Raw genomic sequence first — 23,248 nt, forward strand, 5'->3', positions numbered from 1 at the left:
CACAGTTTGTTTTTTTTCCACAACACCGTGTAATCTGTCATGCATGCATTGATTTAACCAGCAGCCTTTGCATGGCGAGAGAAGCGCGCTGATTTTCAGTGCTACACTTCACTTGAATCTTGCCTCACTGGGTGCACCGTGTGTCTTTGACTGGCTGAATGCTGTGGCTGCAAGGGGTGAGCAGTGAGGATATACGAGGATTACAGTTAGATAGTGCCATAGAGCTGCAGTTGTAGTGTCTGTTAAGTAGTTTTCGTTGCCTTATGTCAGGGCCCCACTGAGCCTTTACGCCACCGACTGACTGTAACACTCTAAAGCTTAAGTCTTTGACCTGGCCTGTTATCTGAGAGAGAAAGGGTATTTTTAGCCGCAGGATGGGTCTAAAGAGATGCCTAATGATGCAGCAGAAGGCTAATGGAGAACGGGCTTAAATTCTTCTGGCCAATCCCAGTGCATTTAGTGCTGCAAATTAGGAACTCATGCTGAAAATACGAGCTTTCAAGCAAATGTGTTTTTGTGCTTGCGCGCGCGTGATGTCATCACATCGCCGGTTCATTCGGTGCTCTATCCCCATAAAAATAAAACCCGAAGTCTTCAGCAGCTGGTGGCCAAGGACAAAGCGAAGCAAATGGCAAGAGAGAGAGAGAGAGAAGCTCAGTTGGAATTGACCTCCCCTTTACGTCCTGGCCTTTTTCACTCCTGGTTGGCCATTTAGACATCACGGTAATAGGTGGGAACCTCCCCCTGAGCTGCCTGGGAGTGTTCTGGGATAATAGCATCAGGGACACCTGGTACCATCGCGTGCACACACACACACACACATACACACACACAGGACAGGCTCAGAGAGGTAAACTAGAAAACTGAAGAGAGCAGCAGGCAGTGACCGGCAGCTATGGCCCACAAGCATGGACATGGGAGAGAACGGGTGAGTTGCTTATCAAGCTTCATAGGAGTCATATCTCTCAAGATATTAGAGTTCCCAGGCAGAGATCAGTTTGGATCTCTCTGTGGCTTGGGACATGTTACGGTCGTCTTGCTGCAATACGCGGTTTCTGTTTCACGTTAAACTGCAAAAAGGTTTCCAGCAGACATGTCGTAACGTTATCTCAAGGAGCAAAAACGTGATGTATCTTAAGTTGTAACGAGAACAGGTGTGCAGTCTTTTTGAAACGTTCGAGAGCCGGGCAAGAAAAGTGTGCTGAAGCCACACAAATACATCCCGAGTAAAAGCGAATGTACTGTTTTCCTAGCATATGAGAAAGGCCACGGTCTCCGTTGTGAAAACATGAGCCACGCAGAGATCCGCTCAGTTCACCCCGTCTCCCAAGCTTCTTGAGTTTCTCTTTAGTTGCATTGCAGATTGTTGAAGTCAAGGTGTGACTGCCGGTGGGATGAGGGATCATGACTCATGTAAAAAAAAGATAAGTGTCCAGCAGGATAACGAACGCCATTCATCCGGCTGTGAGGTCACTTCCTAAAAACTGAGCCACATGACGCTTTTCCTGGCCTTTTGGCTTTACTTACTTTGTTGTATTTATGGAATTCTTTAAGTTGTTAAAGCTTAACAATGTCTATCCAGCGTGACCAGTTATGTCATGCTTCTAGCTATGTGCATGCATCTTACTCAGCTCTCACACATCCCAATTGGTTTGATTCTGGTATCTTTGTGGCCGCCCCCGATTCATCGCGCTGTGTGTTTTGTCAACTCCACCAGCCCGCTGGGCAGTTTGCACTCCAAACACAAGTTATGGACATTAAAAATAAGAGTAAGAGGAAGCCCAACAGCTTTGTCGCAAATGTCCCAGGAGGGGAGCGGTGTGAACTGTGTCTGGACCGTCTAGATGAAAAGCAGCATTGCAACTCCACCATGACAGAGAGGTCAGGTGTTAAAGAAGACATGTCGTCTGTGCAGCTGCCTGAAGAACAGAGATGACTGCATGACACTGCACAGTGTTATGACTTTACACAGTGCTGTCTCACAGATGGAGATGAAACATCAAAGAGTGATTATGGACACACGAGTTCTTGGAAAGGCAGACATTGTGGCTCTCAGAGGCACTACTGATCAGGACTTAAACCTTATTTGATTCCTTTTTTCAGTTTAGAGAAGAACAGATCTTAGCATTTGAGTTCTTGATACCGATTTAAATTTCAATCTGAAAAACTCACAGAGAAAAAGGGAATCAATTAGAAGAGTTTTATTAATACAAATTCAGTTTGGCGCTCAGACCTCGGCAGGAAACATGAATGTTGATTTATATTTTAATATACAAAACAGATGTATGAGAGTAGGGATATTTCCCCCGGGTCTGAAACTGGTGGTGGAGTGGAGATAGATAAAGTAGGTAGTCCAAGAGTTGGTTGAGAGGCGATAGCTTTAGCTGGTCCCGCTAGGATAACTTAGATTGAGAGCTGTCCATGCTGAGCAAGCGTGAAGCGACTGTGGAGAGGAAAAACTTCCCTTTGGGAAGAAACCTCTGGCAGAACCGGGCTCAACATGGCGGTCTCTGCCGGACCGAGGGAGTTGCGGAAAAACTCCGGAGAGTCCAGGAGGAACAGCAGTCTGTTAGGAACGAGGATGAAGGTGCATTGACGAAGCCTGGTAGAGCTTGCTACTATGGTGGAGAAGGGGATGGAGGTGGGTTGAGGGTCATCCGAATCGAAGTCCGACATGATCAGTCTTCTCGCAATTGCTGAGAAGCAGGCTGAGGGATGATATGGAGCAGTTTTTAAGTAGAACGCTGGATGCTGATTGGACTTCGTGGAGGTGTGGCCCGGAGCAGATTGGATGTGACAGAAGCGGACCGGCCTCCAATTGGATGGAAGTAAGCAGAGTTACTTCAGTTGAACTTTCACTTTAGTTCCATTTCTCTTTGGAGAAAAGAAGAAGATATAAGAAGAAAATTCAAAATACTCATTTCTAGGGTTTCCTACTTTGAGCGGGAGCTATTTACGTACACTATATTAGGAGCATATGCAACGTCACACCGTTTGGGACAAGAATTGCTCTCAAATAGAATTTTACATGTAAAACACATCTCGTAATAGCTATTAGCATGACTAACACATCTAGCTTTACTAAAACAGCACCGTCTGTATTCCTTATTGAGAATTCAGGTCCTTAGCCTAACTCTGAGATTTCCAAAAGGCTGGTAACATTTCCAAATGCAATATATTCCATGACAGCTAGAGGTTGAAAGCTCACTTGTGCAGAGAGTGTGCATGGAGGCCATTAAGCTTCAGTGTTTTCATTGGAAAAACCACTATTATCTTTCTGAAGCTATCTGTGAGTGCTCCTCAGGTCTTCGACCATTCTATTGACTCTTTTGTCAGAAATCTCATGAGGGGCATCTGGCTTGAGCTGTGTTATGGTTCAATGTCTGGATCTATGTGTGCTTCTGTGCTTTTTTTTTTGTCTCCGTTTTGTGTCTCTGCTCTGTTTTCTCTAACCTCCAGTCGGTCGAGGCAGATGACCGTTCACACTGAGCCTGGTTCTGCTGGAGGTTTTCCTCCTTGTTAAAGGGGAGTTTTCCTCTCCACTGTTGCTTCTTGCTTGCTCAGTATGAGGGATTGCTGCAAAGCCATGGACAATGCAGACGACTCTCCCTGTGGCTCTGCACTCCTTCATGAGGAGTGAATGCTGCTTGTCAAGACTTGCAATCTACTGGATTTCCTTATATAGGACATTTTTTGACCAATCTGTATAATCTGACCCAATCTGTAAAATCTGATTGAATTTGACTTTATAAAGTGCCTTGGGATGACATGCTCTATAAATAACATTGAATTGCATTGAAAATTCTGTTCTTTCTACTTCTGGATTATGATGCAATAGGCACTAGCTGTAACATCCATAAATTTAAAAAGGCAGCTATAATAATAGCAAATATTATGTTTGGCCAAATACTTTTTCTGACCCAATCTTTGCTTTAACCAATTGTACTACTCTGTGCAATAATCTGGTAATGACAAACCTGTTTATAGGTCTGTTAATATTAAACCAGTTGATATTAATTTGCTCAAAGCAGCGGGAATTTTCTCTAATTTCTGACAGATTTCCACAGGTTTCTTGGCTTTCTATGTCTTTTTGCACATCCTTTTTTTTTATGTGGCCAAAACGTATTCCCTGTCCGATTCATATTTATTACCCAAATCTTCATTTTTGGACCAATGTGTTTTGTATGCTGGTGGAATGTGATTAAAAACATATCATTAATTGGAGGCTTTGTAATTAACAAATTCTGATTAATCCTATTTTTTTGATCAAATACCACTATTTAGCACAATAGTCAAAGTTTTTTTTTCTTTTTACTCCAAATAAATGTTGGTTAATGGCTGAATCAATGAACAGACATAAAATGTAGATTTTGCTGATATCTGGCAACTAGGTGGAGATTTTGCTTTCAAGGAGTGTTTCATCTAACCCTATAGATCCAGATGTGTTTATTTACATTCAAGATGTGTCGTGGCGAGAAAACCAGCAGTTTTATACATCATACTCTACTAAATCATGCAATTATACATTTTTAAACTGTTATTATTTCTGTAATAGTTTAATCAATATTAACTTGTTAAAGTCACAGCCCCAGTTTTGATATCTTTGTATGCGTGGATTACTTTCATTGTCATTGACATCAAAGTTCACAGATAAAAAAACCCCATAAAGATCGGATCTTTGAGTTTCTGACCAGCCGATAACTGGCCAGGGTTGATCGAGTTAAAAATCTGCCAATTTCAGTCACCAGGAAGTTTCTCAATGCATCTCTAGTTTCATTGTTGGTTCTATAGAGGGTCTGTTTAAGATTGTAGCATTCACCAACTTTACAAAACACAAAACTTGTAAAATTAACGGACATCACGTAATCCCTGCAGACCTTCTGTTTATTATAAGTGCTGAAGCCCAGAGTTACATGTGGCATTGTGATGTAACAGTATATATTTTTGAATATTTCCCTACACCTGTTTAAAGCTTATAAGCTTCAAAAATGTGTTTTGATGTCAGAGGCCCAGACCAGATTCTCAAACAGTTGCGACTTTTATTAAAAGCAAGGCTACAACATGCAGAGGCTAATCAAGCTTTTGCTGATCTGATTCATGTGTTTCCAGGGCTTTGATCTCTGGTGCTTTGAAGGCTTTGCTTAACATGATGAATAACAGCTAGCATCCAACAACAACTCAAGCCTCCGTATCTGAGCAAAACATAAAACACAGAGCAGGAGAGCACATCAAAAAAATTAGCAGCGGCTCTCTTCTTCCTGATCCACCTGTGTTTCACAAAAACAAGCTGATCCACCCCCCTCCCTCCCCCAAAGTACAGCTTTGAGGCTGAAACAGCAAAATGAGTCCAAAAATAAACAGTTATGTAAGCATATTACAGAGCATCTTCGCTGTTAATGTGTGATGCTGATACTTTTTTTCCACGTCTACCTATGATCTCGGTGTTGAATTTTGTCTTTTCTTACCCCCAGATTCAGTTTGCGAATGCAGAGGACAAGCAGGAATTCAGCAAGTTTCCAACCAAGGCCGGTCGCCGCTCCCTCTCCCGCTCTATCTCACAGTCCTCCACAGACAGCTACAGCTCAGGTACTGCAAACCCAAATATTTCAGTTCAGAACCACCTATTATCTTTAAACAACAGTGCTTTTATAGCATACTCATACCCTTTGAAAGATTTTGGCCTATACCCATAAATGCAATGCAGTGAGTTACAAAAGTCTTGAACCCACTGAGCTTCTTCACAAATTTGTTAAATTCCATTGTGTTTTATTCAGATTTTAGATGATAGACCAACACAAGATAGAACATAAATTTGGAGTAAAAGATAAAAATTCTGCATTGTTTTTGCGAGGAAGATCTGGAACGTGTGGCTTGTATATTAATTTGCTTTTACCCTGATACCCTGAAATAGGATCCGATGTAACCAAACATTTTCAGAAGCCACTTTATTAGTAATTAGAGTCTGGATGTGTGTAATTTAATCTCAGTATAAATCTAGTTGTTTTGTGAAGGAGTCAGAGGTTTGATAGATAAGATAAGTGAACAGTGAGTATCATGGAGAACAAAGACCACAGCAGACAGGTCAGGGAGAAAGTTATGGAGATGGGTAAATCAGAGTTAGGTTACAAACCAGTATACCAAGATAGATTAGATTTTTTATGGAGTATCATTTAATCCATCATCTAATATTGGAAACACTTGGGCTCAACCTCGGACGGGGAACATCTTCTGACTAGAAAACTGTAAGTTGTTCATTCTGCAATGAATTTAATCTGGCCTTTATGGGAGACAGGGAAGAAGAAAAAACAAGACAAAAGAAAAATGAAGACCTGTTAGCCACAAGTCAGATAGAGCTAGCATGTGGAGGAAGGTGCTCTGGTCAGATGAGTCTAAAATGTAACTTTTTGGCTTTTACGCTAAACATTCTGTGTGAAGGAAAACTAAAACTGCGCATAATCTGAAACACTGTGAAACATGGTGGGGGCTGCATCATGCTGTGGGCTGGGTTTTATTTTTCAGCAGGTACTGGGAAGATGGCCAGAACTGATTATATGCTGGATAGAGATCTTTGGAAACCAAGTTTAATTGTCCTCCCATTTCACCATTATGTCCTGTTCTTTCTTGGCCTATCACACAAATCCCAATAAAATACACAGGTAGTTGAAAAAAACTGACAAATGTTACAAGGCACTGTACAAACTGATCCGCAAACACAGTGATCCCTCTTTTTTCATGATAGAGTTGAAGAATAGATTTGATAATAGGCTCCATGTGTGTGTTTTAACACAAAAGTGACATTTTGTGTTCTTCCTGTTCCAGCTGCATCCTACACCGACAGCTCGGATGATGAAACCTCCCCCCGGGACAAAGCCCAGGTCAACAGCCACGGCAGCACCGACTTCTGTGTGAAGAACATAAAACAGGCTGAATTCGGCCGGCGAGAAATTGAAATAGCAGAGCAAGGTACTAGCAGATGCACTTAGAAGATAATATAGCTTTTTTTCACGAAACCCTAACAGCAGATGATTTGTTTTAATGGTGTAGCTCTGAGTTGGTAGCTTTTCTTTTACTATGAAACCCCTTCTGCCGTAAAAGGAGACACTCGCATACAGTACATGCTTGAGGAATGGTGAGTTTCTCAGCTGTTTTGCTGTGAGACAATCTATATAATAAATTTCAGATGTTTTTGCGACTTCTGAAACAAAGTTATGTTGGACTTTCTTGTTCTTGAATATTTCGCATATAGCTGTTTAAACACTACTTGTTAAAAGTGATCTGCTGATTCAGCAGTTAACGACTTTGGTCTTAAACAGAGTGTTATTGTGCAAACATTATTACAACTCTGTTTTTTTACTTTTGAGTCTCTAAGAGGTGGGCGTTGTAGTTTCTCTCTACTCTGCTGTCCTACTAGCTGTTTACATTGTTAATGTGAAGTATGCAAGTGCTCGACAAGTGTTTATTTAAACCTACAGGGCTGCAGATGGAACGTTACTGTTGTTAAACTAGTCAGTCCTTTTCCAGTCCTTGGGATCATTTTGTACGAAGGGGATTTTATTATTCCTGTTTTTATAAAAAAAAATTTTACAAAGGGGTGCTCAGTCTTTACTCATCCAAATCAAGATAATCTTATAATCTCTTATATGTAAAAGTACAAACTCAGCGCTTATATGTGCATTCATGTGTTATTTTCATACCGTTGAAAACTATTGAATTCGATATTGTCAAAATGTTTTCTTTACAGTCTTTGTTCCTTACTTAAATACCTAAAATATAAAACGTTAAATAGAAAATGTATAGATGCTCGTTTTTTATTTTTTTTATTTGCCAAATTACAGCACATCTTTTAGTCCAATCCATAAACACAGGCTCATCATAAACCAAAAAATGCTATGTGGCCACTGTTTTAGCTCCAAGAAGCTTAGGGTTAGGGTAGTTAAGATGTAGGGTTAGGGTAATTAAGATTTTAAACGAGACCAGTAGTTTTAAAACTGGATGTTCAGGTACAGAAACAATACAAAACAAAAAAACTTATAAATCTGGTTGTTTGTAAATAAAAGATTAAAACTGTGTCTCAAATAATCTGTATTTATTGTAGGATAGTCTGATCTAGACTTTACAATTGTCATAAAATAAAAACAAAAACATTTAACAAAGTTCCAAGACTGAAACATCTCTTTGCCCAACTTCACATTGTGCTGCCTTGTGATTTGTGGAGAATAAATGTAATAAGACTCAAGTAGTTAAATATTTTTTGTTAAATATTTTAAAAAGCTTTCAGAAAATCTAGAACTTTGAGTCTAGAAATGTGTGCCTTGTGTTTCTATGACAAACTAAATGTAATGCTCCAGCATTGCCTTTCTCAAAGGAGACATATCATGCAAAATCCATTTATCTAGCCCTTAAATACAATTTGTAGAGTACTTGGAGTCTCTAGGAGTGCCAGAAATTTGAATGTATTCTGTCCAGTTGCTGCATAGATGCCCGTATATGCTTTTTGGTTCATTATTTATTTTTTGTTGTTGATATTTTTCAGTCCATTCAGTTTTCTACAAAACTAAAAGACTTACTGAATTTGCAAATTGTATCTGCTGCAATTTTGTAGTCCAAGCTCAAGGTTGCCAAAACTACAAGTGGATAAGTCAAAATGTTTGGTTGTTGGATGTACTAACCCACACAATTCATTAAAACCGTCCCCCAGCGTACTTGAAAAACGGTCGAATGCGCTGGAGTAGCACACTGTGATCTGCAGGGGGCAGGAAGTGAGGTGCCTCCTTTGCTTTTATGGAGACCACACCATAACGAGTTGCTCTCAGACGAACCTCAGAACAGGGGCATAAAAGGAGCTGTGGGGGGTAAATTAAGGAGGAATTTATCCAGAAACATTGCAGTTCCACTTTATATAGACCACAACGGAATGATCTCAATGTGAAAAGCAAGGCATTAAAAAGCACGACTATATGACAGGATAGAAGCCATCATGTGATCTCCACATAAGCCAGGCTGTCATTTTTTTGTGTGTGGCATGAGCATAGCAAGACATTGTATAAATTACATTTGCAGGCCTGCTAAAAATCTAGTTAGTGCTACTTAAGTATCAGAAACCTGCTGATATTAATCCTACTTAATCTTGTGCTTCACCATGCAGACGCTCTGTCTGCATTAATAGTAAATATTCCCTCCCTGTCTGATGCTGAGGGCTGTGAGTGCAGGGATGTAGACCCATTTCCTGACTAATTTGGCAAATAATTATCAGGGCACTCATTGACTGGATATGGAATGTTAACCTCCATCCTCAGATGGTCAGGCAATAATTAAATATGTAAAAACAAACAAAAAACACCAAGAAGGTAAAATGGCAAAAGGCACTAAAAACCTAGTCTGTCCTAACTCAGTGGAATAGTGTACACAGCTGCTGCTAGTACACCCACTACACATATAAAATGGTTGCACCATAAATTATACAAATATTTCACAGAGGCCACAGGGCTTGATGCTTCACAAAATTTATTGAATTTCTTCACGTTTAGGCTCATGTAAAAAAGTAATTTTATATATAGAGAAAATCTGTGACAAGTGGGGATAGCTGAACATTTCTCCCACTATTTTGTTGGATTTTTTTCCTAAGCATTAAAAAGGAATGACAGAAAGTATTTTAAGTTTTTCACCACCTTACAGTCCAGTTAGAGCCCCACAAATACAGACATTTGATGATTGCTCGGCTCTAGTGGAAACAACAAAGCTGTGAACTTTTCTGAGAACAACCGTCAAGCTGCTTCATTGGAATTTCAAAACGTTAATGTTGACAGTAAAAGCTGTTTTATTAACAGCCAAGCTAGGACACCTTTTTCCTGGTTTGTTTTCATAAGGTTATCTGTCACAATCGTCTTATGATGCTCAGTCAAATATGGTTATCGGAAGGAATCTGTGCTACTAACTTCTTAATTGATATATTCTTTTGATAGGCCCTTAAAATGTATTTACAAATGAGAACCAAACATGCTGTGTATGAGCTTAAAGGCTATGTTCGTAAAATTTCAGTATTTTGTTTTTCCTTTACAGACATGTCTGCCCTGATCTCGCTGAGGAAGAGAGCGCAGGGGGAGAAGCCCCTGGCTGGTGCGAAGATAGTCGGCTGTACCCACATCACTGCTCAGACAGCCGTATGTTCTTCACTCTCCTGTTCACTGCAGGCTCATCTGATATTTTGTCACAGCTCACATCTCCTAATTATGTATGCATGAGTCCAATCCATCATACCTTCCTAGGTCCTGATTGAAACTCTGGTGGCCCTCGGTGCCCAGTGCCGCTGGACCGCATGCAACATCTACTCCACTCAAAACGAGGTGGCCGCTGCTCTTGCTGAAACCGGTGAGACTGTTTCTTCACAGCTTAATCTCTCCCCTTAAAGCTGAGATTCATGTGAACAGCAAAATAATAAATCATGAGAATTTTACAAAATGTACAAATACCAGGGATGGGCCGCCACACTTCTGAAAGAACAAGGAGGGGACTTTCTAAACAAAGAACTAACAAGAGATTGCATTCGGTTTGTATAACACAGACACGCAGAAAGCCGAAGCAGCCAACACAGTCTCTCTCTTTGACTGTGTGCATTATTTTCATGGGGAAACCCGGCATGAAAACCCAGATCCATTAGATCAGCCAAACAACGTGCAGACCCTTGAATACAGTTTGACTTTCCGAAACGATAACAAGCTGTACTAAAAAAAAAAATGCAGCTGCACATCCTGCTGTGAGGACGGTCGTCACAATTACAGTCTGTAGACCAAAAATAGGTATCAAGAGCTGAAGTTAATGAACACATACAAATATTGACATTTCATTTTACTTTGATATGGATCCCGAGCTACAAGACATTGCTTCAAAACACAGAACAATACATTTTAGATACTTCAATCTGTATATTTTCTTTTTTGTTGATTGATTGTTTTCTATTCTATTGGAAAATTGTGTTTTTGTACTTTTTTTTGGGGGGGGGGGGATGTTTTCTGTTTTTTTCTTTAAACCTCTGAGCCATTGTACAGAAGAACACTATGAGCAAAAAATAATTACAGTTTGCGGGTAAAAGCTGGCTGTGAAATTTGTATTTTTGGCAAGAATAAAATCCTGTCACCATAACAATTGACATTTTAACAAATAACAGTTGGGTAGGTTTTTTTATTCAATAGTAAGCCTGGATGAACTCTGTGACCTTGAAAGATACCGGTAATGGTTTCATGCTTATGTTTTTATTGGGTAATGCACCCTAATGGGTCTGTTGCTCACTGTCTTTGCTCATCATATCTGTTTTGCTTCCTGCAGGTGTACCTGTGTTTGCGTGGAAAGGTGAATCGGAGGACGACTTCTGGTGGTGCATCGATCGCTGTGTCAACACCGATGGCTGGCAGGCCAATATGGTATTATGAGCACAGTCACATCACAAATTCAAGACCCACCTTTGGGGCCTTCTTAGGAATCATCGGTGCAGTTGACTGATGTTCTTTTCTTTTTAAATTAAAGATCTTGGATGATGGAGGAGATTTAACCCACTGGGTTTACAAGAAATATCCCAGCGTGTTCAAAAAGGTCCGAGGAATAGTGGAGGAGAGTGTCACTGGGGTCCACAGGTCCGCTCATTATTATTTTAAGCCTCTGTCTCGGCTGTAGCATGGCCTCTTGTTTCTGATGTGTTCAGATGTGTTTTCTTGGGAAAGTTAGGCTTTGCCTTAAAGTATTATCGCTGATAAATAACATTCTGAATATTGTGTCAACAGTAGCAGTATCCAAGGGTGTTATATAAGTCATGTTGCTATTGATACATGACATTATGAGGACACTGGCCTTAATATGACTTCAGGGCATTCGAGAAAGATGACACAGCTAATGTATACCGTTACGTAGACTCAATTAGCCAGCTGCTCGATGCCATAAAGACACTTTCATTGGATCTGCTCAAAGGTGTCATGTGACTGTCTGATCTGCCTAAATGCGGTTCCTGATGTGTCCCCTCAGATTGTACCAGTTGTCTAAGGCCGGCAAACTGTGTGTCCCTGCAATGAATGTGAATGACTCAGTTACAAAGCAGAAGTTTGACAACCTCTACTGCTGCCGCGAATCTATCCTGGACGGGTGAGCAAAGTAGAAATTTTAAATATTTACAACAGAAACCAGATATTTACATACACTGTATAATACATTATGTATTCAGAAAAAAGAGGTTAAAATAGATCTCTGTGGGAGCTGTAGGCCTGTAAAAACTAACCAGTCACTGTTCTTCGCACCGAAGGGCAGGGATTAGTTTGAGTTTTGTTCTCACTCACCTCTGTCCCTTAACTTCTGGGGATATCGTATCGCCTTATCTACTGGTTGTCCCACATGCCAATCATCCTGACGCGCTCATGTAACGCCAGTGTGCGTCCACGTTCCTTGTTGGTTTCTGCTTGCTGGCTGCACAGTAAGATCAGAGGCTTTTATATTGCCAAAACAATAATTTTGACAATGCCAAGTTTTAACTTCCTGGCTTATGTCTGGAGATGTGGCTTCAATATATCCACATATTGTTCTGTCCCAAGATGTCATCTACTTTGTGAAGTGTAAAAGACCCTCCTGCAGCAAAACGCCTGTATTACACGATGTTGTTATGGCCGTACTTCAGTTGGGATTCAGTTGTTTTGAACCAACGGCTTCTTCCTCTCTGAGTGGCCTTTCAGTCCATCTCGGTACAGGACTTGTTTTACACTGTGGATAATGATAATTTCTTACCAGCTTCAGCCAGCTTCATCACCTGGTCTCTTGCATTTGTTATTGGGTTGAGACTCCGATTTCAAACCCAAAACTGTTCATCTCTGCCAAGCCTGCAAAGCTGCACCATCCTCATCTGGGTTTCGTAAATTATTTTAAAGCGTAGGAACCCAGGGTATGTAGACTTTGAAGATTGTGAAGTAATTAGTAAGTCTCTAGGAAAATTTCCTATCTTTATTATTGCATTTCTCAAACAGAAAAAATTGCCGTAACTCTAACTGACCAAATACAGATAACTTTTAGTTTAATTAAATGTCGGATAGTGAGAAAAAAGTTTGGTGTGTCTCTTTTTTTTTAATTTACAGAATATCTTGTGTTACCTGCCTCTTTAATTTTTTTTAGTGATGATGTAAAGAAAGAAAAAGACAATACAGATGGTCCAAGATGATTAATTTGTTTTTTTCTGACAGCCTGAAGAGGACCACAGACATAATGTTTGGAGGCAAACAAGTGGTTGTGTGTGGTTATGGGGAGGTGAGTCATTCCTAAAAAAAAAAAAAAAAACAAACAAAGAAGAAAGGCTTTTACCTGAAACGATTGCGTTTCTACTGTACTGCAGCTGACCTTTTTACTGCGCTGCCTTGTGATCTGTAGGTGGGCAAAGGCTGCTGCACTGCTCTTAAAGCCCTCGGCGCCATTGTGTGTATCACAGAGATTGACCCCATCTGTGCCCTGCAGGCATGGTGAGTCATTGCACATTTAGCATTCAGCACTCCTCCGTCAATACACGCCCGCCACTAGAATGTCTGTGTTGTGCATTAAATTAGCTGTGATGCTAAACCGTGCATCATTATAACACATCTTATTTTCTCTCCTGCATGAACAAAATACATATACATGGTTTGTGTTGGCACAGCATGGACGGATTTCGAGTGGTCAAGCTGAGTGAGGTCATTCGGCAGATGGACGTGGTGATAACTTGCACTGGTACTGAGCCCCATGCAGTGGCATCTATTACTTCAGCTTTAATGATCACAGTGTTAGCCACATGCAAATATGCGCCTCATTGCAATATTCTTCTTGAGGTTTACGGCCAAAACATTCATTTTGAGTAACTTCTCAACCCCTTTCCTCACGTGGATTTTGTTTTAAGGTCATGAGGTTTCCTTTCTTTAAATGCAGGCAACAAGAATGTTGTTTCCAGAGAACATCTTGACCGAATGAAGAATGGCTGTATTGTCTGCAACATGGGACATTCCAATACAGAGATCGATGTGGTAATTTATTGTTTTTCTATGTGTTGGACGTTCCAGTCTGAGTATTACTGCTTACAGTTTTAGCCTAGAGTTTGAGCGTAAAATAGAGAAAGAACAAAACCTGGCTCCTTTAAGCACAGGTTGGCACACTCTCAGAAAATAAAAAGAAAAAACACGTTTTGCTCTTTGCGATCACATTTAATCCTGTAAGCTCTGCAAATATGCCTTCATGTTTGATTCCTCGTCGAGATTTATCCTGATTAAAGCTCATTATTTAGAATTTAGGGTGATCGGATGTAAAGAGCAAATTGGTTAAGCCCTAGTTTGGTTTCTCAGCCCAATATTCCTAGATTTCCTTATGAAGGGATACAGCTCAACAAATGTTTGTGTTGACTAATCTGAATCTGATATGACCGTCGTTGGCAGCTTGAAAGTTTCACTGATTAGATATTTCAGTTTTGTGTACTCTCTGCATGGTGGTGGGAATGTTTTAAACCACATGCAAGAAAGAGAAGGCTATTTAAAAGGTCTGGTGAAGATACTTTCCCCTCTCAAGATGAGACTCCACAATATTTGGGTTAACACGATTGAGACAACATTTTATTACATTTTTAAAATATATTCTTCCCCCCTGTATTAAAAGGTAAAAAGCAAACATAGATTCTGAGTGGAAATCTCAACGTCAATTGACAAAATAATGTGCTGGGAATATAATACAGTTTTGCAAGCAGTGCACAAGAAAGCTCACAGACAGTACACCAGCATCCAGGGATTGGGGGTAGCATTTCGTGAGGGACACACGATACCTATTACTAAACGAATCTGTGATGATGACACCGATCTGGTCCTAGGCATTGGATCTGGTACCGAACAAAGGCAGCGGCGAACCCAGTGACAGAGAAAAATCAAATGGTTAGATTTCACTGTTCTGCTGAGAGGGCCTGGGCTCACGTCATTTTACTTCATACGAACCACCCATCCAAACAGTTAAAGACGTGATCATCCCTTCATGATTGTTTTAAAAAAATGAAAATCCAACACAGTTGAGCTCACTTGCGTTGGTCTAGTCGGAGCTGTTTTATCGGCTGATGACCATTGTCCCCTTCTTAATGAATTTTGTGCTGTGTTTTCTCTTGTGCATCCTCAGGCAAGCCTACGCAGCCCTGAACTGACCTGGGAGAGGGTTCGCTCTCAGGTCGACCACATTATCTGGCCAGACGGAAAAAGGGTTGTTGTGCTGGCAGAGGTAACAACTCCACAGTAAACTCTTAACAGTTGCTGTTTTTGTTTTCATCCTTCTGACTTTACTTCTAGTTTATGTATTTTGGTCACATGATTAATAATGAATGTTTTTACATGTGTTGTGTTCTTCTCAGGGTCGTCTGTTAAATCTGAGCTGCTCTACGGTGCCTACGTTTGTGTTGTCCATCACTGCTACAACTCAGGTCCGCGTTATTGCCCAGCGCAGCAGCATAATGTTCGCAGGCGTTGCTTTGTAAGTCTCACATCTGTGTTCTCTGCGCTGTCTGTAGGCTCTGGCCTTGATTGAGCTGTACAACGCTCCAGAGGGACGTTACAAACAAGATGTTTATCTTCTGCCCAAGAAAATGGGTAAGACGTCCTAACTCCCGCTCACTGCTGCCACCTTATGGCACGCCTCTGGACGCGCAGCGTTGATGGAGGCGAAGATAATGTCCGCTTCGTGGTTGTGAATTGCTCTCTGTCTCTGTTCCAAGATGAGTACGTGGCCAGTCTGCACCTGCCCAACTTTGATGCCCACCTGACGGAGCTGTCTGACGAGCAGGCGAAGTACATGGGGCTGAACAAGAACGGCCCGTTCAAGCCAAATTACTACAGGTCCGGGTCACTTATTTCCTGCCGGTTACTCTTCATTTCAAATTACAGCGTTTTACCATGATAAACAGATAAGAGTGATAAAATATAAAGAAGTACAATAACACTGTGTTTACTTCACAGGTACTAATAAGGATGTCTTCTACTCAGCAAAATGTTGCCCTGGGATAAACAGAGATATCTATTTTATTTTCTAAACTACTGCAAAACGGAGGAATTATTTTACTTATGCTGAATGTAACTTATTAATAGCACCTTAGAAGTAGATTTAAATATTACAGGATGAGACGAATAGAGAACTTATAATATATAATCAACTAACATTGTTCTTTCCTGTGTTCAAAAGGCACCCTACTTGCATGCATTGATGTTTCTGTGTATTTAGTTGTTACTGATTTTTCTTCTTGATCACAGAGCTGTTGATTTGTTTTTTTACTCTACTTACGCGCGGTGCCAAATTATGGCCGTTTCTGATCTGTTTGTCCGTGGCATAGAGAATATATGGGCACATTCATTGAGCCGGAGTTTAGGCAGAGCCAAAGCAAACTCTGTGTTGGTATGCATATCATTTTAGGGGTTTTGTGTGGATAAAACATTAATTTGAAAACTATCTGCACATAAGCCCTACAAGGTAACATCCACACATTCTTGAAACACAGAACATCTAGAAGGATTCATATCCATTTCTCGTATTTTTTCAAGTTACAGCGACAAGCTTCAATGTATTTTATTGGGATTTTTTGACAGATTACCACAAGGTCGCTCATAACTATGAAATTGAAGAAGAGGATACGTAAATTTTTTTAAATGACACAAATAAGCATCTGAGAAGGTTTTTAAATGCAGTAAGTTTCAGCCACCCTGAGTCAATACTTTGTGGGAGCACCGTTCACTACAATGAATGCCGCACATGTTTTATCCTATGTGTCTCTACCACCTTTGCACATTTAGAGTCTGACAGTTTTGTCCATTCTTATTCGCAAAATACTTCAAGCTCAATCAGATTGGATGGATGCCACCTGAAAACTGCAATTTTTCCCAATCTGTTGGCAGATTCCATTGTGACAAGATTTAACTATTGTGTTCAGGGATATTTTCCTACTGGGGAACCTTAACCCCAGTTTCAGGCCCTGCTGCCTCTGATTTCCTTCCAGGTTATATTGACTCGGACAACTTGCCAGTCCCAGCTGAAAAAAGATTTTCCCACTGCATGATCCTGCCACCACCATGTCACACAATGGGGATAGTGTGTATTTTTTCACTGCATAATGCAATATTGTCATAGTTTATCTCATCAGACCAAAACACCTCCATCCACATATTAGCTGACTGCTGATAAAGTGTCTTCTTAAGGCAACTGAACTCTCTTTTATTTAGGGGCACCAGGGTAAAGGGGGCCAAACATAAGTAATTGTCACACTTCTCAGAATCAATTTTGTATAAAAGGAAAAAATAAACCCATTTATCCCTTTTCTCTCACTTCATAAATATACGGATTTTGTATTGTTCTATCAATGAAATGCATTTTAGTTTTTTGGTTGTAACATAAAAGGTGAAAAGGTTTAAAGGATGTGAATACTTTTTCAAGGCCCTGCAAATCCACACGAGGATAAATGTTTGTTCAACGGCAAATGAAAACAGAAGACGTTAGTTTTGACTGATGTTTTAAAGATTAAATTATTAATGGAGGGAATTTAGAAAAGCCTGAGGAGTAGAACCACAAGGGGTTTTTCAATGAATGATAACTTCCCTCATTTATTTCCAGCTCTCCGTTTGCTCCCCCACATTCCACTCCTGATCTCTGTCACCGTAAAACCCTTTTGCCTGGATGATGCCTTTTAAGGCCATGGTATGAATGTGCCTTTTGATTATTTAAAAACTCTGTATCCAAAGAGGTTGGGACACTGTTTCCAGTGGAAATAATTGAAAAGCACCCAAGATTCAATTTATTTGGAAACAGAAAAAAGTGTATTTTGATCTTTCTGGTAAGAATTGTTGTTTTTATTGGAACAGATTCAGGAGAAGACTAAAATATCTGTCTCTGAGAATTAAATATTGGCAGGAGAAACTTCTTAAGCAAATAAATTGAACATTTGTATTTCATTACTATTAAAATTTTAGGTTAGGGTTAGTAATGAAATCAGACTAGAGCTGTAAAAAGTATGAAAAGCAAGGAGTTACTTATTTGGGTAAGACAATAACGGCACAGTGATACGTCTCGGTGCCTACAGTCCTGATCTGTTACTGAGTTTAAAAATTTAGTTGTAGAATACAGTAGTCTTGTCTCAATTGGGTGACATTAATTCATATTTTATGTAACTTTAAAAAAGTATGTTGTCAAAATCAGTTACAAATAAGCAGACTGTGTTATATTTAGTTTCAGCATCTGCACTATTGGCTTTAGGGAATCCCACAAGTGTCCTAACTTGTTTTGAAACAGGTTTTAACAACCATCAGCGCTGACCTTAATTTAACTGTCACTTCCTTTGTTTTCTTTTCTTTTTTTTTTTTAGTTAAACAACAAATATTTAAACGTAATGTCTTCCTTCCACTGCTTCTGGTAGTAATTGTAACTCTAATATATAAGATATGCTTTAAGAAAAATATTGGACTTTATGTCTGGCATATGATTGTCACTGTCTCAATTTGATTCAACAGGGTCACCTTAAGTAACATTTTATGTGATTGCAATGACATTAAGTGTTCTATGTATGTACATTCATGCGTTAAATCAGCAATAAAGCAAAGCTTTTTAACCCACTTTAAAAGTGTGTGGGGTTTTATTTATAGAACAAGTAATTTTGGAGCTAAAGCTGAAGACAGCCAGAACTCCCTCCTTAACTTCCAGAATGAACCTTACAGCTACATTCTCTGCATTGCTTTCCTGACAGTCAGCCCCGCTGGCCGAGGGTCAAACGACTCTCCCTCTCTGGAATATTCACCGACTCTCGCGCTCCAGGCTGGCTGCATTCGTTTCTAATATTAACCGTTTGGTCATTGGGTCTTAAGGGGGAAGAGGGGGGGTGTCGGGAGGCTTCTGGAAACCCGGGTGTTGCTATATAAGCAAAGGGCCTGACTTGGTGCTGGCAGTTTTCAGAAGACACACCTGAAGGCAGAAGCTGACGAGAACGAACTTCCCAGAGGAAATTCCTCTTCACCCCCAAATCCTTCAGCTACAAGGAGATCAGCGCTGACTGTAAGTAGCTGCAAATTTAAGGATTCAATGATCCAACAATTTCAATGAAAACATTGCATGTAAAGACGGGCAGTAACTGTTTCAGTCCATTTATATTCTTTTCTTAAAAAAAAGTGTAGATTATGTTGAATGGAATTGGTGCAAAGCTTTCTCTCATGAGATGCTGTTCCAAAAATCTTGAGCATCTCTTAATCGCTTATGGTCTTGGTTTAATGGAGCCACATGGAGTGTTGCTTTTTAAGTCTAGCAAGACTGTAAATCCAGCAGGGTTGCTGAACAATCTTTTTTCATTTTCTTTTTTTCTTGACATGTTGGTTGCTTTCATAGAAAATGGAAGTCCAGTTTTATGATGTGAAGGCACATAATTTGTTCCAACATCTTCAATAGAATCTGTTGCAAAATTACCAAAGGTAATATGGCATAAAGTAATAGGTTGTTAGTGAGAGCTAACTAAGGCTGAGGAAGGCTCTATGAAGAAGAATTAAAAGCTGTATCTGAAAATTATATTGTTAAGAACAAAACAGAAAACATTCCAGTAAAAGACACTAACCTTAACTAGTTAATCTATCATCGTAGGCTACCTTTACATCTAATAGCTCTTTGGGAATTACCTGTGCAAACTGCTGGTTTATTGTCAGGAAACAGGTTAATCTATTGAATTTACTAGATTTTTCTAAGTTAAATAATCTGTGCATCTTAGTTAAGTGACAAAAAGCTCCCATATAAAGAGTAATTTAAAATTTGGTTACAATTAGGGCAGACAGGGAAAGTGTGTAGCTACTGTAGACATATAGAAACTGACTCAGAGATCCTAAGTATAAATAGAAGGTGACTGAATATCTTCTCTTGTTTCTTAAATTAGTTACCCTTACTCTTACCCACACAGCTTCTTCATTTTTGAATATGGATGGAAGTAGCAGGCTTACAATCTGTTATCAGAATTATCATGTGGATGGCGCCATTAAGGCAACACTGACTCGACTCTCCTTTAATTACGATGTTTTGGTCGTTGCCACTCAAGCATCCAACCATTGCCCAACTATACTGAAATGTGAGTTGTTTTGGTCACATGTTTCAAGGTGTTAAATTGCTTCAAAAGCGCCTGGGGAGAGCATTCTCGGCTGCTCTGTGGGTGTTAGTAAGAGAAAACTCTTTAATAACCCTGAGATCTAAATGGAAAATGTGAACAAACATTTTCCTCAGTTTTACTCAGTATTTCCTTCACGTTGAATTCTTTTATCAAGAAAATTCCTTTAAAATAAAATCTCTTTTTCTCATCCTATCTAGTTCCAACTAAACAAGGAAGATGTCATCAGCTAAGGGAATATCCATTGGCATCGATCTGGGCACCACCTACTCTTGCGTTGGGGTCTTCCAGCATGGAAAAGTGGAAATCATCGCCAACGATCAAGGCAACAGGACCACTCCTAGCTATGTGGCCTTTACTGACACAGAGAGGCTCATCGGAGATGCTGCCAAGAACCAAGTTGCCATGAACCCCACCAACACAATCTTTGATGCCAAACGTCTCATTGGAAGAAGGTTTGATGATGCAGTGGTCCAGTCTGACATGAAGCTCTGGCCCTTTAAGGTGATCAATGACAACGGGAAGCCTAAAGTCCAGGTGGAATACAAGGGAGAAATTAAGACTTTCTGTCCTGAGGAGATTTCTTCAATGGTCCTGGTTAAAATGAGAGAAATAGCCGAGGCTTTTCTGGGACAGAGTGTGTCAAATGCGGTAATCACAGTGCCAGCTTACTTTAATGATTCTCAGAGGCAAGCCACAAAGGATGCCGGAGTGATCTCCGGAATAAATGTCCTGCGGATCATAAATGAGCCCACAGCAGCAGCCATTGCCTACGGCCTGGATAAAGGCAAAAGAGGAGAGCGCAATGTCCTCATCTTTGATCTTGGGGGAGGCACTTTTGACGTGTCCATCCTGACCATTGAGGACGGCATATTTGAGGTGAAAGCCACAGCGGGGGACACACACCTTGGCGGGGAGGACTTTGACAACCGAATGGTCAGCCACTTTGTGGAGGAGTTTAAAAGAAAACACAAGAAAGATATCAGCCAGAACAAGAGAGCCGTGAGGAGACTGCGCACAGCTTGTGAGAGGGCGAAGAGGACCTTATCCTCCAGCACTCAGGCCAGCATTGAGATTGACTCACTGTTTGAGGGCATTGACTTTTACACCTCAATCACAAGGGCACGCTTTGAGGAGCTCAATTCGGACCTCTTCAGGGGAACACTGGAACCTGTTGAGAAGGCCCTACAAGATGCTAAGCTGGATAAATCCAAGATCCATGAAATTGTCCTAGTTGGTGGCTCAACAAGAATCCCCAAAATACAGAAGCTCCTACAGGATTTCTTCAATGGTAGAGATCTAAACAAAAGTATCAACCCTGATGAGGCGGTGGCCTACGGTGCAGCCGTCCAGGCTGCTATCCTCATGGGGGACACCTCAGAGAATGTCCAAGATTTACTGCTCCTGGATGTGGCGCCCTTGTCTCTGGGCATTGAGACAGCTGGTGGAGTTATGACCCCCCTTATCAAACGGAACACCACCATCCCTACGAAGCAGACTCAGATCTTTTCCACGTACTCAGATAACCAGCCAGGCGTCCTGATTCAGGTGTATGAAGGCGAGAGAGCCATGACCAAGGACAACAATCTCCTGGGAAAGTTTGAGCTCACGGGTCTCCCCCCTGCTCCCAGAGGAGTGCCACAGATAGAGGTCACCTTTGACATTGATGCCAACGGCATCCTAAACGTGTCTGCTGTCGACAAAAGCACCGGCAAGGAAAACAAAATCACAATCACCAACGACAAGGGCCGACTCAGCAAAGATGAGATCGAGAAGATGGTGCAGGACGCAGACAAGTACAAGGCAGAGGATGACCAGCAGAGAGAGAAGGTTGCGGCGAAGAACTCCCTGGAGTCCTACGCCTACCACATGAAGAGCAGCGTTGAGGATGAGTCCCTGAAAGGAAAAATCAGCGAGGAGGAAAAAAAGCTGGTCGTTGACAAATGCAATCAGACAATTTCCTGGCTGGAGAACAACCAGCTGGCGGAGAAGGATGAGTATGAACATCAGCAAAAGGAGCTGGAGAGAGTGTGCAAACCAGTTGTGACAAAGTTGTACCAAGGAGCAGCAGCAGGAAGCTGTGGCAGCCAGGCTGGAGATACCTCTCAGGGTCCCACTATCGAAGAGGTTGACTAAAACTACGGACTGCTTCATTTCACTACTGGAGAAAATTTTCTGACTGATGTTCGTTTTCTAAAAAAAAAAACTTTTCATTGTTTCAAGATGTTAATAATAATAATAAAAATTTTGAATTACATTTGTCTTTAACTATTTTTACCTTATCACTATTGCCTATTAAGGTAACATTTAAGTTTATAAGAATAAATGCACAAGCTAAGATTCAAATAAATGGGCTCAGTGAAAACAGACTTTTTAGAGTAATAAGAAATATGAATAGAATTATAGATTTAAGTTAAAAGGTACCATCAAATGCAATGATAATACGAGCACTGATTCTTCTTCTTCAATATACAGGTGAATCACAGTTAATTTACATATCAGCAAAAAAGTGAATTCATTTGAAAAAAATGCTCACCATATGCTATAACCAATCATATTAGTGAAAAGTTAAGTGGAAGGAAAACCTACAGTTGGTAAAGGCATAGAGGCAACCCCTTACCCTAGCTCTAGCCTTTTTGGATTGGGGGAGATTCATAGAGGGAGCCACACACAGAAGAATTCTGGGCATAAACTACAATTGCCATATTCCTTTGTATTAGAGGAGCCATAAGTAAAAAAATTTACTGTAAAATTAACCAAAATCACTCTAATTTTTCACCTGGGATGGAAATAACGATCCCTATAAACTGGTCCTCTGCATCAACATTGTCTAAGTTGAGTTTTTTTCCTCCTTTCAGAATTAGAGGTATTGTGCGGGAACTACGTCGGTGCAGTGTGTAGCCTGTGTTTACTTCCTGGTTCCTGAGCCAATCGTTCCCAGGGTTCCCAAAACAGAGCGCAGCATTTGGTATTTTATGTTGGCAAAAGAGCAGAGTGCTGCTACAGTGGAAGCCAGTAAGAGAAGCGGACCAGAAACAGAACAGAATATACTTATCGTGTGGTAGTAAAAATTCAGTGGGGTTTCAAAGCAGCAACGGACCGTTGAGGAAACGT

General features: G+C 40.5%; 2 protein-coding genes across 4 annotated transcripts in view; both read left to right on the plus strand.

The window, feature by feature from the left end:
• Nucleotides 1–18,611, plus strand: part of ahcyl1 (adenosylhomocysteinase-like 1) — a 30,373-nt gene extending 11,762 nt beyond the window's left edge. Inside the window, exons 1-17 of one of the 2 annotated variants that reach the window (XM_012870623.3) lie at nt 821–928; nt 5,472–5,586; nt 6,820–6,963; nt 10,060–10,160; nt 10,266–10,368; nt 11,323–11,417; nt 11,521–11,627; nt 12,013–12,129; nt 13,212–13,275; nt 13,396–13,484; nt 13,658–13,728; nt 13,924–14,018; nt 15,145–15,243; nt 15,374–15,442; nt 15,530–15,608; nt 15,734–15,854; nt 15,975–18,611. In XM_012870623.3, coding sequence (XP_012726077.1) covers nt 896–928; nt 5,472–5,586; nt 6,820–6,963; nt 10,060–10,160; nt 10,266–10,368; nt 11,323–11,417; nt 11,521–11,627; nt 12,013–12,129; nt 13,212–13,275; nt 13,396–13,484; nt 13,658–13,728; nt 13,924–14,018; nt 15,145–15,243; nt 15,374–15,442; nt 15,530–15,608; nt 15,734–15,854; nt 15,975–15,981 — 1,509 coding nt within the window. In that variant the 5' untranslated portion in view covers nt 821–895 and the 3' untranslated portion in view covers nt 15,982–18,611. Of the gene's footprint in view, nt 1–820; nt 929–5,471; nt 5,587–6,819; nt 6,964–10,059; nt 10,161–10,265; nt 10,369–11,322; nt 11,418–11,520; nt 11,628–12,012; nt 12,130–13,211; nt 13,276–13,395; nt 13,485–13,657; nt 13,729–13,923; nt 14,019–15,144; nt 15,244–15,373; nt 15,443–15,529; nt 15,609–15,733; nt 15,855–15,974 lie in introns of those variants that run through there. The other variant, XM_012870622.3, reaches the window with a different exon arrangement.
• Nucleotides 18,612–18,893: 282 nt separating this feature from the next.
• On the plus strand, nt 18,894–22,340 carry hspa1b (heat shock protein family A (Hsp70) member 1B). 2 transcript variants are annotated; one of them, XM_036137041.1, is made up of 2 exons: nt 18,894–19,050; nt 20,338–22,340. In XM_036137041.1, the coding sequence occupies exon 2, from the start codon at nt 20,354–20,356 to the stop codon at nt 22,268–22,270; it is 1,917 nt and encodes a 638-aa protein (XP_035992934.1). In that variant the 5' UTR covers nt 18,894–19,050; nt 20,338–20,353; the 3' UTR covers nt 22,271–22,340. The 2 variants fall into 2 exon arrangements, with proteins under 2 accessions (XP_035992934.1, XP_012726103.1); XM_012870649.3 differs by having other exon boundaries at nt 18,894–19,047; nt 20,335–22,340.
• Nucleotides 22,341–23,248: the final 908 nt, after the last annotated feature.

The sequence above is a fragment of the Fundulus heteroclitus genome, chromosome 1, assembly GCF_011125445.2.
Source record: "Fundulus heteroclitus isolate FHET01 chromosome 1, MU-UCD_Fhet_4.1, whole genome shotgun sequence".
Lineage (NCBI taxonomy): Eukaryota > Metazoa > Chordata > Actinopteri > Cyprinodontiformes > Fundulidae > Fundulus > Fundulus heteroclitus.

Excerpts from the sequence above, each read along its gene's own strand:
- hspa1b (XM_036137041.1), top strand. The coding sequence starts at position 20,354 with ATGTCATCAGCTAAGGGAATATCCATTGGCATCGATCTGGGCACCACC.